A 12,124-nucleotide genomic window follows, 5' to 3' on the forward strand; every position below is an offset into this window, starting at 1 on the left:
CCAGCCTGAGCTACATGAGACTGTCTTGAAACATCAACAGAAAATCACAACAAACAAAGACCAGGTTTGCCAATGTGCTTACTACATATCATTAGACTTTGTCTTGCATCCTGATCACAGAGTCATTCTGAAGAGCCAGAATGCTCTGACTCCATTTTGGCTAGCTTCTTTAGAGAAGCCCAGACAAGCTCAGGCATATTGTACATGTAAAAGCCTTATAAGGTATGAACAAAAACTTCTGACTCTAAAAGATACTAGTCAGCACGTTCCAATGCCCTGAAGACAGCCCCCACCAATCAAGACTTTCCCCGTACTCAGAATATGGGGACGTCCAATTATTTTAAAAGATGCTTGGCGCGCACACAGGTTTCTGTGGAGTGCCCCAATAAAAGCTCCTGCCTGTTATTGTTCAGGGCCAGACTCCATCTTTAGCTCGTGAAGTCTGTGCCCGGCTAGACACCATTTGGTTGTTGTCTTTTTCACGTTAAATTCTTGAATAAACTTTTTGTATAATCTTTTTGGGTATCTGTGGAAATTATTCTCGATTCTCGAACCCTAACATTGAGCAGTGTCCCTAGCTCGAGTCTCTCTCTTTTCTTGAGATAAGGTGTCAAGTAGCCCAGGCTGGCCTCAGACTCACTAGGTGGCCGAGGATGACCTTGAATTCCTGACCTTCCACCTCCCAATCTGGGGGATGACAGATGTGTAGTGTCATGGCTGGTTTATGTGGTGCTGAGGATCGAACTTCACGCACCCTAGGCAAACACCACCTACCAACTGAGCCACATCCCTGGCTCCTAAAATGGTTTGAAGTGGTATTTTTAAAACTGAAGATAGTCTACAAAATCACAGAAAAATCTAAAAATGGTAAATTGAAGAAAAAAATGAACTAAGCAGCTGTAAGCGCCACCCACTGCGTTTGCTCCTCCAGCCTCGTCTGAGGTGAGCAGGGGCCGTGTCAGGGTACACACGTGTGCATAAGAACCTGTCTTCACATTATTCACAGTGCCGCCGGTAGTAAGGAGTTTTGTCCCCATCACGACCTTCAGTGAGGGAGCAAGAGAGAGACATGGAGAGCTGAGAGCGGGGTACAGAGAGAGGACCTGCAGCGGGGGATGCATGGGGCCAGCCTGTCAGCAGGGACAGCAGCAGCCCAGTGGTCACTGCTGTTGGGGACCTCTGGCTCACACTTGAGCCTCCACCAGAACCCCAGGACACACAGGCTCCTGGACTCACACCTGGGGTCAGAGGCACCTGAGACCCCACATTGCTATCTAATTCCCAAGGGACACGATGTGGCTTGGCTGGGGACAGCACTGTGAGCACTATGGTTCAGGGTCAAGGCTATCACCCATATTCCTGCTTGGAAGCTCCCGGAGGGCTCTGGGCTGTCCTCTCCTCTCAGATGCCTGTGTATCACCTCATCTTGGTGTAGGGTAGGGAGGAGAGGCTTAGACTAGGTGGTACACTCCTGTCATCCCAGACCTCAGAGGCCGAGGCAAGATAATGGTGAATTCCAGGCTAGCCTAGGTTACATAACGAGACCCGGTCTGAAAAAAGCTGAACTTACCTCGCACTTCGAGCTGCACCTTACTGCCATCCACTTCTGCTCCGAGCTGAAGGGAATCTCCTTTTTCCGCACATACGAATCTTTGATGCCACTTAAGTCCATCTAGGGGGTAAGATGGGACGTTTTTTAGGGACTCGTCTGAAACCAGGCTGAATGCTAAGCTCTGTCTGGGCAAGTTATCATTCAAAGTATGAGAAATCCAAACATTAGCTCACAGAGTGCTGTTTGTTTACAAACCCGGGGGATGGGGGAGGTTCATTTCTCTAGTCCCAGAACCCAGTCTTTGCCTGTACTTTCTTTGAAACTCACTTGGGATCAAAGACCAGACAGGCACAGCAATTTCCCAGAAAGAACTGCAGCCAGGTGGCCCTGCCACCTGCAGCCTGGGGCCTGCCTGAGTTGTTACCTGTACTAGGTATTTGAGGACTTCTGAGTCAACTACTCACCTACCAGTCAAAACTCAGTTTCCCCAACAATACACCAGTCCTAACTACATATCCTACTGGCCCCAGGAACTGGGAATGGCCTGGGGGAGGAAAAGGGGGTAGAGAGCTCCTCATTTCCTCAGACCCTCCCTCCCTGCCTCCCCTTCCCCCAGCTGCAGAGGTCTCCTGGAGATGCTAGAGAGTACAGAGGTGGAAGGAGAACTGAAGGGATGCCGACTACGGGGATGGGGTGGGGCGTCACAGTAATACACCTGCTCCGTCACCCACACTCCTGCAAGCAAACTCAATAAACTCATTCATTCGCCGAATCGGTCTTGGTGGAATCACGTCTCTGGTCTGTATCCCTGCCTCATCTGTCTGGGATGAACCGACGTTTATTCATGTTTCCCAGGAAAGGCTCATGAAACACTGAGGTATTCAGATGTCATGGATGGCTGGGCATGGTGGCACATGCCTCTGATCTTAGTTCTTCAGAGGCTGAGGCAGGAGGATTGTGAGTTCAAGGCCAGCCTGGGCTACAGAGCAAGACCATATCTCAATAAAGAAAAAGGGCTGGGGATGTGGCTCAGTGATACAGGATTCCTGGGGTCCATCACGGTACTGAAAATTAAATAATAAAAAATCAATTTAGGGGCTGGAGAAATGGCTCAGTGATTAAGAGCAGTGGCTGCTCTTGCAAAGGACCCGGGTTCAACTCTCAGCACCCAGAGGGCAACCAACTGTGTATGACCGTTTTGCCTATATGTATGTAGGTGCACCACATGCATACAATACCCAGAGTCTAGAAGAGAGCATCAGGTCACCTGAAACTGGAGTTTAGGACAGTTGTTAGCCACCATGTGGGTGCCAGGTACCAAACCCAGGTCCTCTGCAAGAGCAGCTAGTGTTCTTAACCCCAGAGCCATCTCTCCAGTTCCAAATAATGAAAAATTTAAAGTAATGTAAAAGGTAGGTAGATTAGGAAAATCTGTTTAAACCTGATGAGATAGCTCAGCGGATAAGAGAGCCTGCTGTGCAAGCAGGAAGCTCTGAGTTCCAATCTCCAGCAAGCAAGTAAAAGGCTGGCACGTCTACTCCTTGGCTGAGGCAGGAATATTACAAATTCCAGGCCAGCCTGGGCTACATAGTGAGAACCTGTCTCTAAAACAAAATAAAGCAAGCTGGAGAGATGGCTCAGCAGTTAAGAGCACTGACTGCCCTTGTAGAGGACACGGGTTTGATTCCCAGCACCCACATGGCTAACAACCATCTGGAACTCCAGTTCCAGGGGATCCTACGCCCTTTTCTGACCTCCTTGGGCACCACATGACATAGGTGTACTTACATACATGCAGCAATGTACTTTTACACATAAAATAAAAATGATAAAATATTTTTAAAAATAAAGCAAAACCCAGGCAAACAAATGAAGGAGGAGCCAGGGCCAAGGGAGGGGCCCCTCAATTCGCCCCCCATCCCCACTCTGCTCTCAAAGGCGCAGTTCTACAAGGCTGTCACATTGAACCACGTGGTTTGTGGTTCTTTATTGTGACAAACTGTAGGGAAGGCAGAGCCTTGGGGTGTCCGGGATAACTCCTCAGCCGTGCATCTGACCAGGAAGGGGAGGTCTGGAAAGTTGGCTGAAACCCAGCGAAGCCTCAGTGCCAGGTGCTGCCCCCTGCACGGTTGGGCCAGGTCATGAGAAGCTACTGAGTGGGTCACCGCCCTACTTTACTAGGGCTCTGTCCTGGCAGCTTGTCTGAGTTGGAAGAAAAATAACAGGATCTGGTGGTCTCACTGGGGAAGTGCTTCACCTGCCTTGATGGGGACTCATGAAGTCAGCTAACTCTCCTCCGGTTCCCTGCACTGGCAGCTACACTATGTACGGCAGGCCTTGAACTGGCAATCTTCCTGCCTCAGCTTCCTGAGCGTTTAGGATGACAAGCTTAGGCCACTGGGCTCGGCTTCAGAGGGCACTTTTGGGACCTTGAGTGAGGGGCTAGCCACTGGCAGGATTCCCCTGAGCCCACCTTCCCCACTGCAGCAGACTGCTTCAAGTCATGGGCACAGCCAGGAGGTGGGACTTCCTGTGCCGACCACCAGCTTCCTACCTTCATGGCCAGGGCAATCAGGGCCCCCTCTGTGGGCTGTCCCATCACTGTGCTCTTCCGGATGACAGCGTTGTTGGCCACGCAGCCTGCCTAAGGGCGGGAGAGTTGGAACATCTGCAGTCAGTATTTTTAATTTTGAGACAGTCTTGCTAAGTTGCCCAGGCAGGCCTCGAACTTGCAATCCTCCTGTCTCCGTCTCCCGAGTAGCTGGGATGGTGACCTGAACCACCAGGTTGGGCCACGGGTACCATTCCTTGCTTAAGAGGAGTGCTAGTTCCTGAAGCTGCTGTAAGGGAACCCTGGGGGGCAAGGAAGACAGCTGGATTGGGGTTGGGGGTTGCAGGGAGGGAGTAGCTGCCAGTGGGTTTCCTTTTGTGGTGACTACCTGGTGCTCTGGGGCGGGCAGTGAGCTGAGACCGGCTCCGCACAGTAGGGAGGCACTGACAGCACTAAACTACAGGCTTCAAGGGGGAGTTCTGCAGTGCACAACTTAGACCTCGGTTCAGAATAAACAGGATTTCCCTGCCACCCTGGGAGCTGAGTTCAGGCCTCCCGTGACTCTCCCCGGGCTTGTTTCTGAACCTGGAAAGCTGGGTGCTGCCTAGTTTTCATCAACTTGACATGGACTAGAGTCACCTGGGAAGAGGGAGCCTCAACTGAGGAATTTCCTCTGTCGGACTGACCTGCGGCCATGTCTGTGGGGTATTTTCTGGATTGTTGAGTGATGTGGGAGGGCCCAGCCCACTGTGGGTGGTGCCACCCCTGGGCAGGTGGTCCTGGGTTGTATAAGAAAGCAGGCCAGGGGCGCGAGTCAGTTATCAGCATTCCTTCATGACCTGTGCTCCAGCTCCTGCCTGACCTTCCTCAGGGATGGACTGGGCCTTGGAAGCATAAGATGCAATAAACCCTTTCCTCCCCAAGTTGGTTTAGGTCAGTGTTTTATCACAGAAATAAAAAGCAAACTAATGCAGGTGGGTGGAGGGGCTTCAGCATGGCAGAGCCCTGTGGAAGAGGGGCTGCTGGGAGGGGGTGTTGTTCTCTGACTTCCTGGATGGTGCCTGCCATGCATGGAAGACAGGTAGCTTGGGGGAGGACCAAGCCTGCCAGTGACAAATGCAAATAATCCCAGCACAAGGGTCCCCACCCAGGGCCGCCTGCAGGCAGAGGCTCCACTGCCCCTGCCCCGCCTGCCTTCTCATATGGCTGGGGTCCATGTCTCTATCTGTGACAGCCTCACCCGTGGGGTCCACTCAGTTATCTCCCTTCATGGCCCCTTGTTTCAACGCAAGTCCCACACTGTCCCCCATGGTGCCCCAACACTCACCTCCACCAGCTTCCCTACGGAGATATTGTTGAATCCCTTGATTACCTCCCTGGACGGGAGGAGACACACAGTCCCTTGGTCATTGTACCCGACTCCACTGACCTGCAAGGCAAGGCAGAAGGAGAGTGCGTAGTCGAGGGTCAACCCTGCTCCCCTGGATGGCATGTGTCCCTCTCCTGGTCCACCCCAAAGCCTTGAGCCTACATAGGAGGACGTCACAGCAGGTCTGTCTGCTGCCTGGAACCACTCACTGCCTGACAGAAGAGGCCACACTTTGGCAGAATGCTGTACATACTCCATGGGGAGGCTGCAGGCCATGCAAGGACCGCACGAGGGCCACCCAGGGTGCTGGGGAGAGGCTGAGCTCCCAATCAAGGAGGAAACATTTAGCTTCTGCAGCCCATGCACCTTTACCATTGTTAAGACAGTGTGGATGAGGCTGGAGAGTTGGCTCAGTGGTTAAGGACACTTGCTGTTCTTCCAGAGGACCTGGGTTCGATTCCCAGCACCCACATGACAGCTAACAACCATCTGTAACTCCAGTTCCAGGGGATCTGACACCTTCTTCTGACCTCTGTGAGCACTGCCTGACACAGGTGCACTTACATACATGCAGGCAGTATACTCATACGCATTAAAAAAAAAAAAAAAAAAAGGCAACGTGGATGCCCGTGGGGCTAGGAAGCAGCCAGCCACGAGGTGTCACAGATGGGCATGGCAGTGTGCCAAGAAAACTCTGAGGGGCTGGAGAGATGGTTCAGCAGTTAAGAGCACAAACTGTTCTTGCAGAGGACCTGACTTTGATTCCCAGCACCCATACGGGGGACAGCTCACAACCACTTATAACTCCACCTCCAGGGGACTCCAACACCCTCTTCTGGCCTCCCAGGGCACTGCACACACATGCACATACCCACGCATTGACACACATACACATACATGAAAATGAAATAAATATTTAAAATGTGAAAAAAAGAGAAAACTTTATAGACAAGAGCAGGCCACAGCCAGTAGAACCTTGGTTGCTGATCCATTGCTCTAGAAAGTTCTGTGGAAAAAATATTCAGATACTTTCCAATTAAGGGAGAGTACAACTATGCCTTGTAAAAGGCAGAGAAACACAGAGACTCAGTTTGTGGTAGGTGGTAATGGGCCTTCTCTAACCTTTAAATTTTGTAATGAGGTGGGGTGTGGTGCCTCATGCCTGAAATCCTAGCATTTGGGAGGCTGGGATAGGAGGATTACCATGAGTTCAAGGCTAGCCTGAGCTACATAGTGTATTGCAGACCAGTTCAGGCTATAGAGTGAGACCTTGTCTCAACCCCCCACCCCCAAATAAGCAGGGCCTGGCAGCACAGACCTGTATTCCCAGATCCTTAAGAGGTTGAGGTAGGAGGATATCAAGTTCAAGGCCAGCCTGGGCTAAAAGAGTAAGAACTTGTCTCAAAATAAATGTAAAGAGAGGGATGGGGATATAGCTTAGTGGTAGAGTGTCCACCTAGCATGCACCAGGCCCCAGGTTCAATTCCTACATTACAAAAAAGGTGTGTGTGTGGGGGGGGGTGTTTAATGAGGGGCCAGGTGTGTGGCTCTGTATAGAGTCTGTTTAGCATCTATGACACTCTGGCACTGCAGAAAATAAATATTAAATGACAGAAGAGGCCATCTTAAAGTGGTCACAATACTTCCTGATACTTAGATAAGACTTCCAGTGTATTTAGTTTAAACATTTATCTTTTAATTTTATGTGTACCCGCATTTTGACTGCATGTATGTAAGTGGAACACATACATGTAGTGCCTGTGGAGGCCAGAAGAGGGCCTCAGATCCCCTGAAACTGGAGTCAAGATGGTTGTTAGCTGTCATGTGAGTGCTGGGAGCTAAATCCAGGTCCTCTGTAAGAGCAGCCAGCGCTCTTAACTGTTGAGCCATCTCTCCAGCCCTCTCCAGTGTATTTATTTCCTTTCTCCCTGTTCTAGAAGACTCTGTGTGCTTTCTCTGGGCAGGAGAGGGGCTGGCAGGGTGCACCTTGACCTCAGGAGACTCACCTCTGCGTGGAACCCATCAGACGTGACGAGCTGGGTCACTGTCATCTCGTTGGCTGTCAGAGTCCCTGTCTTATCAGAGCAGATGACATTACAGCAGCCTAGGACGTGAATGTAGAAAGGGAAGTGGTCACCGCCAACCCTGGGGTCGATATAACAGTCTGAGGGTGAACCTACTCCTGACCCCCAAACCTCACCCATCCCGGTCTTCACAGAGTGTCTCTCACCAAGAGTCTCCACAATGGGAAGCTTCTTCACGATGACCCGCTTCTTCGCCATCCGAAGCACCCCCAGGACCAGTGTCACCATGACAACGATGGGCAACCCTTCTGGGATGGCCGCCACTGCCAGGCTAGGTGGAAAAGTCAGACCACACTTAATACACATGTAAGGGCAGCGTGAACCTCAACTGCATTGATGCTTAAAAATTTTCTTTAGTGTATTTTTACATTTTTAAAAATATTTTTTTTTATGTGTATGCATGTACTGCCTGCATATAGGTAAGTGCACCCATGTCGTGCAATGCCCACGGAGGACAGAAGAGGCTGTCGGATCCCCTGGAACTGGAGTTAGACAGTTAGTTGCCATGTGGATGGTGGGATTTGAACTTGGGTCTTCTGCAAGAACAGCCAGTATTCTTAACATGCTGAGCCATCTCTCCAGCCCTTATTATTTTTTAACAATCACATAAGGAAGCATTTGAGGTTTAACATGAAATCATACAAATGAAAATTGTATAAATACAAATCTACCTTGAGTCATAACACAGCAAAAGACAAAGTAAAAACAAACTAATTGGCAGTTAGACACCACTGTGCCTTCCAAAGACTAGAAAGTCTTTTACAAAATAATCATCTTAGATCAAACAGAAGATCAAGCGATCTTCAACGTCATCCTGTAAGATGGTTTCTTTACACCTCCTGCTTTCTTCCAGAGTCTTCCTTCAGTATAGCTGGTCATTATTTGGTGACTGCACCCCCTCTGGATGCTTTGCTGTAAGCGCTCTGTTGACCGCTGTAGTCTGCCTGTCCCTGTCTGTATCTCCCCCAGTTATACCCAGTACAATCGTACCCACCATAGCCACTATTATAATTTCCATATCCTTGATCATAAGTTATTAAATCCTTGGTTCTGGTTCTGGCCCTGACCTTGTCTACGACCCCAGCACCACCTCGTCCACCAGCTTTCTGTTGCTGTTTATAAACTTCTTTGGGTTGTGCAACTTTGATTTCACACTTCCCAGAACCTGTTGATACCTGCTTTCTAGCAACTTAGTCACTGGCTCTTCATCTGTGTATGTGATGAAACAGAATCCTCTCCGAACGCTCCAGACTATTCTGTAATTTGTTCTGAAGTATCTGGGCTCAATCACCCACAAAAACTTTAGCGGTTCTTTCCCTTTTAAGGCTTTGGCCCTTTTAGGGTCTATCAATTTGCCACCCAATTTGTGTTCCTTCAGTTCCAAAACCTTATCAATACTAACAGCATCTTTGAAAAGCACAAATCCAAATCCTCTTGATCGCCCAGTGCCTGGATCTCTTTTAATTGTACAGTCTACAACTTCCCCAAGTCGAGACAAATATTCAGTCAGATCTTTCTTGTGTCCCAGCTCAAGTTGTTTGCTCGAGCTGCTCTTGGAGCCCTCTGTGAATTCCTGTGTTGCTGCACTCGTTCATGTCCTCCATGGGGAAGAGCTGTGGGTGGGGGTTTTGCCTGAATGTATATAACTGCATCCGTGTTGTGCTATGCTTGTGGAGGCCAGAAGATGGCATCAGATTCCCTGGAACTGGAGTTACAGATGGTTGTTAGCCGCCAGGTGGGTGCTGGGAACTGAACCTGGATTCTCTGCAAGAGCAGCCAGTACTCTTAACCATTAAGCAGCCTCTCCAGCTGGAAGATGCTTTTAGCAAAAGTGTCTTTGTTCCCTGTAATCCATTCTGTTCTGCTTTTAATCCCATGGTCCACTTACCTCCTTCAAGGAGTGCCCTGAGCACTTCCTTGATAAGTAAAACACCCTCCTTGGAACCAACCTCTCCTGTCAGACAATCACACCTTAGTGCAAACTGGTATCTGCAGCCTTTCTTTTCAAATCATTCTCTTTTATTAGAAAGTGTTTTGGCAAGAAAGAATTCCAGGGAATTCCTGAGTCAGGGGGATGAGTGGAAGGAACAGGTTTTGATGTTTCAGCTTTTCCCTGGGTCCCTTGAATTTCACTTTTCATTGGTTAACGGTTTAGAAACTCCCCTGAGGTGAAGCAGCCACCACTGAGCACCTTGGTTATCCGCAGCAGGTCTGGTTGGGGTGGCAGCTCTCCTTTGTATCTCCCCTCCAGTTCCTTCTGTACCCTGTGAACTCCAAGCTGGGAGCCTGGAGAGAGGCCAGTCACCTTCCCATCAAACCCTCCACCTGCAGCCTTTAGTGGGGTTAGGGATGTGGGATACAGTCAAATCTCAAGTTCTTTCACCACCTGAACGGGAACCAACTTTGGAGTGTGGAAGTGATAGAGTGGGCTCTGTTTTTTGAGAACCCAGGTAGGAGACAAGGGAGGGGGCCAGCCCCAACCAAGCTAAGCATGTGATCCCAAGCCAGGCCTGCTCAAAGTCAGAGTCACTCACAAGAGTACTATCAGACTGTCTATGCCTCCCAAGAGAAACTGGAGACCAGGTACCTCTCCACCAGAACCTCCACAGAGGCTGAGTCAACGCACTGGACAGACAGATGTGAAGGTGTGAATTCCATGACAGGCTGGCCTGGCACAGAGTGAGCAGTTGCCCTGGGCAGGTGAATGGTCAGACACCTGGGGAGGAGGCTCACTGACCCTGCACAGAATAGTAGAGGCCACATTGAATGTGGTGTCCTGCTGAGCAAGCAAAGGGGCTAATTAAGAGGGCTCAGTGGATACAGGAGCTTGCCACCAAGTCTGACAACCTGAGTTTGATTCCCAGAACCCCATGGTGGAAGAGAACTGACTCCCACAAGTTGTCCTCTGATCTCCACAGGTTAACCCCCTCCCCCGACGCACATACACAATAAAAAATTTTTGTTGTTGTGTTTTTGAGACAGGGTCTCCCTGTAGGCTCCAGCTGGCCTGGAAGTCACTATGTAGACCAGGCTGGCCTTGAACTCACAGAGATCTGCTTGCCTCTGCACCACTATGCCCAGCTTAAAAAATGTTTAAAAAAAATTTTTTTTTAAGCCATGCCAGGCAAGGTGGCACATGCCTTTAATCCCAGCACTCGGTAGGCAGAGGCGGGCAGATCTCTGTGAGTTCAAGGCAGCCTGGTCTACATAGTGAATTCCAGGCCAGCTGGAGCCTACAGGGAGACCCTGTCTCAAAAAAAAAAAAAAAAAAAAAACCCAAAAAAGCAAAACCAAACAAACAACAACGATCTTTTTTAAGTGAAGAGCACTGATGCCCAAGTAGCCCAGGGCTTTCTAAACACACACGGGAGGCTGAGTCAGGAAGACTTCAGAGTTCAAGGCTAGCCTGGGCTACAGTGAGACCCTGTTTCCAAAACAAAAACCGGTCTGACTTCAGAGGAACTAAAATGGGGAATGATAAGCAAGCCTCCTACAATCTAAGGAAGGTAGCGTATAGCCAGGTGTGGTGATGCACACAGGCAGTCCCGACATTCAGGAGGCCGAGGCAAGAGGATCACCATGAGTTTGAGGCCAGGGTGGGCTACATAGTTAGACCTTGTCTCCAAAACAAAACACAACAGAACAGAAAGATAGGCTATGGATAATGACCTTTCACCCAGAGACAATGTGCCATTCAGAACAAGTTATATAAAGCAAGATTACTGAATTTGGCCAAGGAGCCAGGAGAGTTTCCATGGTGACAGCAAGCCAGCCTCCTTGGTTTTACGGCCTAGGCTGGCCCAACCAGCTAAGCAAACATTTGCAGAAGATTATGAGGGGACACCCCCATATGTCAGGGGAAGGGCGCACACACCTGGATATGTTCATAGCCATAAAAATTTAATCCGCAAACTAATAAAGATCAGGGGAGACCAGGAAAAGTGAGTTCCTTGAGTCATCTTGAATGACACTTTGAGCACCAGGAATCCAAGATAAAGTTTTTAAAAGAACAATTCTCCCTTTTCATTCACTCTGGAAAATCTCCTTGCTGGCCTTTCTGCCATTTCTACTGTCTGAGTTGGTGGTTTTGGGTGACTAATCTGTCACAAAGCATGAAGGTTTCACCTATCCAGCATCAGAAATGAAAGGGCAAATTCTTCCTCGAGTGCAAGTTCACAGATCAACTGGGGGGACAAATTGAGGGAGAATGTTAGATAAAGGATCAGAAATGACCAATGGGGTGGAGGGGAGACACAAAACATAATGTGTTCCTTATCTTCAATATATATATATATATATATATATGTCTTGGGGCTGGAGAGATGCTCAGGGGTTAAAAGTACTGGCTGCTCTTGCAAAGGACCTGGTTCAATTCCCAGCACCCACATGGTGGCTAACAACCATCCATAACTCCAGTTTGAGGGGATCTGACAATCTCTCATGGCCTCCATAGGCATTGCACACATGGGTGCACTTACATACATGCAGGCAAAATATTTGTCCTGGTTTGTTTCTTCATTGCTGTGACAAAACACTCTGACCACTACCAACTTGGGGAGGAAAGGGTT

General features: G+C 49.3%; 1 protein-coding gene and 1 pseudogene across 1 annotated transcript in view; both read right to left on the reverse strand.

The window, feature by feature from the left end:
- Atp2c2 (ATPase secretory pathway Ca2+ transporting 2) overlaps nt 1-12,124 on the reverse strand; it is a 74,354-nt gene that overhangs the window by 15,061 nt on the left and 47,169 nt on the right. The window contains exons 12-16 of the mRNA XM_008827911.3: nt 7,703-7,827; nt 7,479-7,576; nt 5,431-5,532; nt 4,107-4,196; nt 1,571-1,672 (exon numbers count right to left, since the gene is read on the reverse strand). Coding sequence (XP_008826133.1) covers nt 1,571-1,672; nt 4,107-4,196; nt 5,431-5,532; nt 7,479-7,576; nt 7,703-7,827 — 517 coding nt within the window. The remainder of the gene's footprint in view (nt 1-1,570; nt 1,673-4,106; nt 4,197-5,430; nt 5,533-7,478; nt 7,577-7,702; nt 7,828-12,124) is intronic.
- Nucleotides 8,435-9,160, reverse strand: LOC115069420 (annotated as a pseudogene).

Source organism: Nannospalax galili, unplaced genomic scaffold (assembly GCF_000622305.1).
Source record: "Nannospalax galili isolate Female #2095 unplaced genomic scaffold, S.galili_v1.0 scaffold933, whole genome shotgun sequence".
NCBI lineage: Eukaryota > Metazoa > Chordata > Mammalia > Rodentia > Spalacidae > Nannospalax > Nannospalax galili.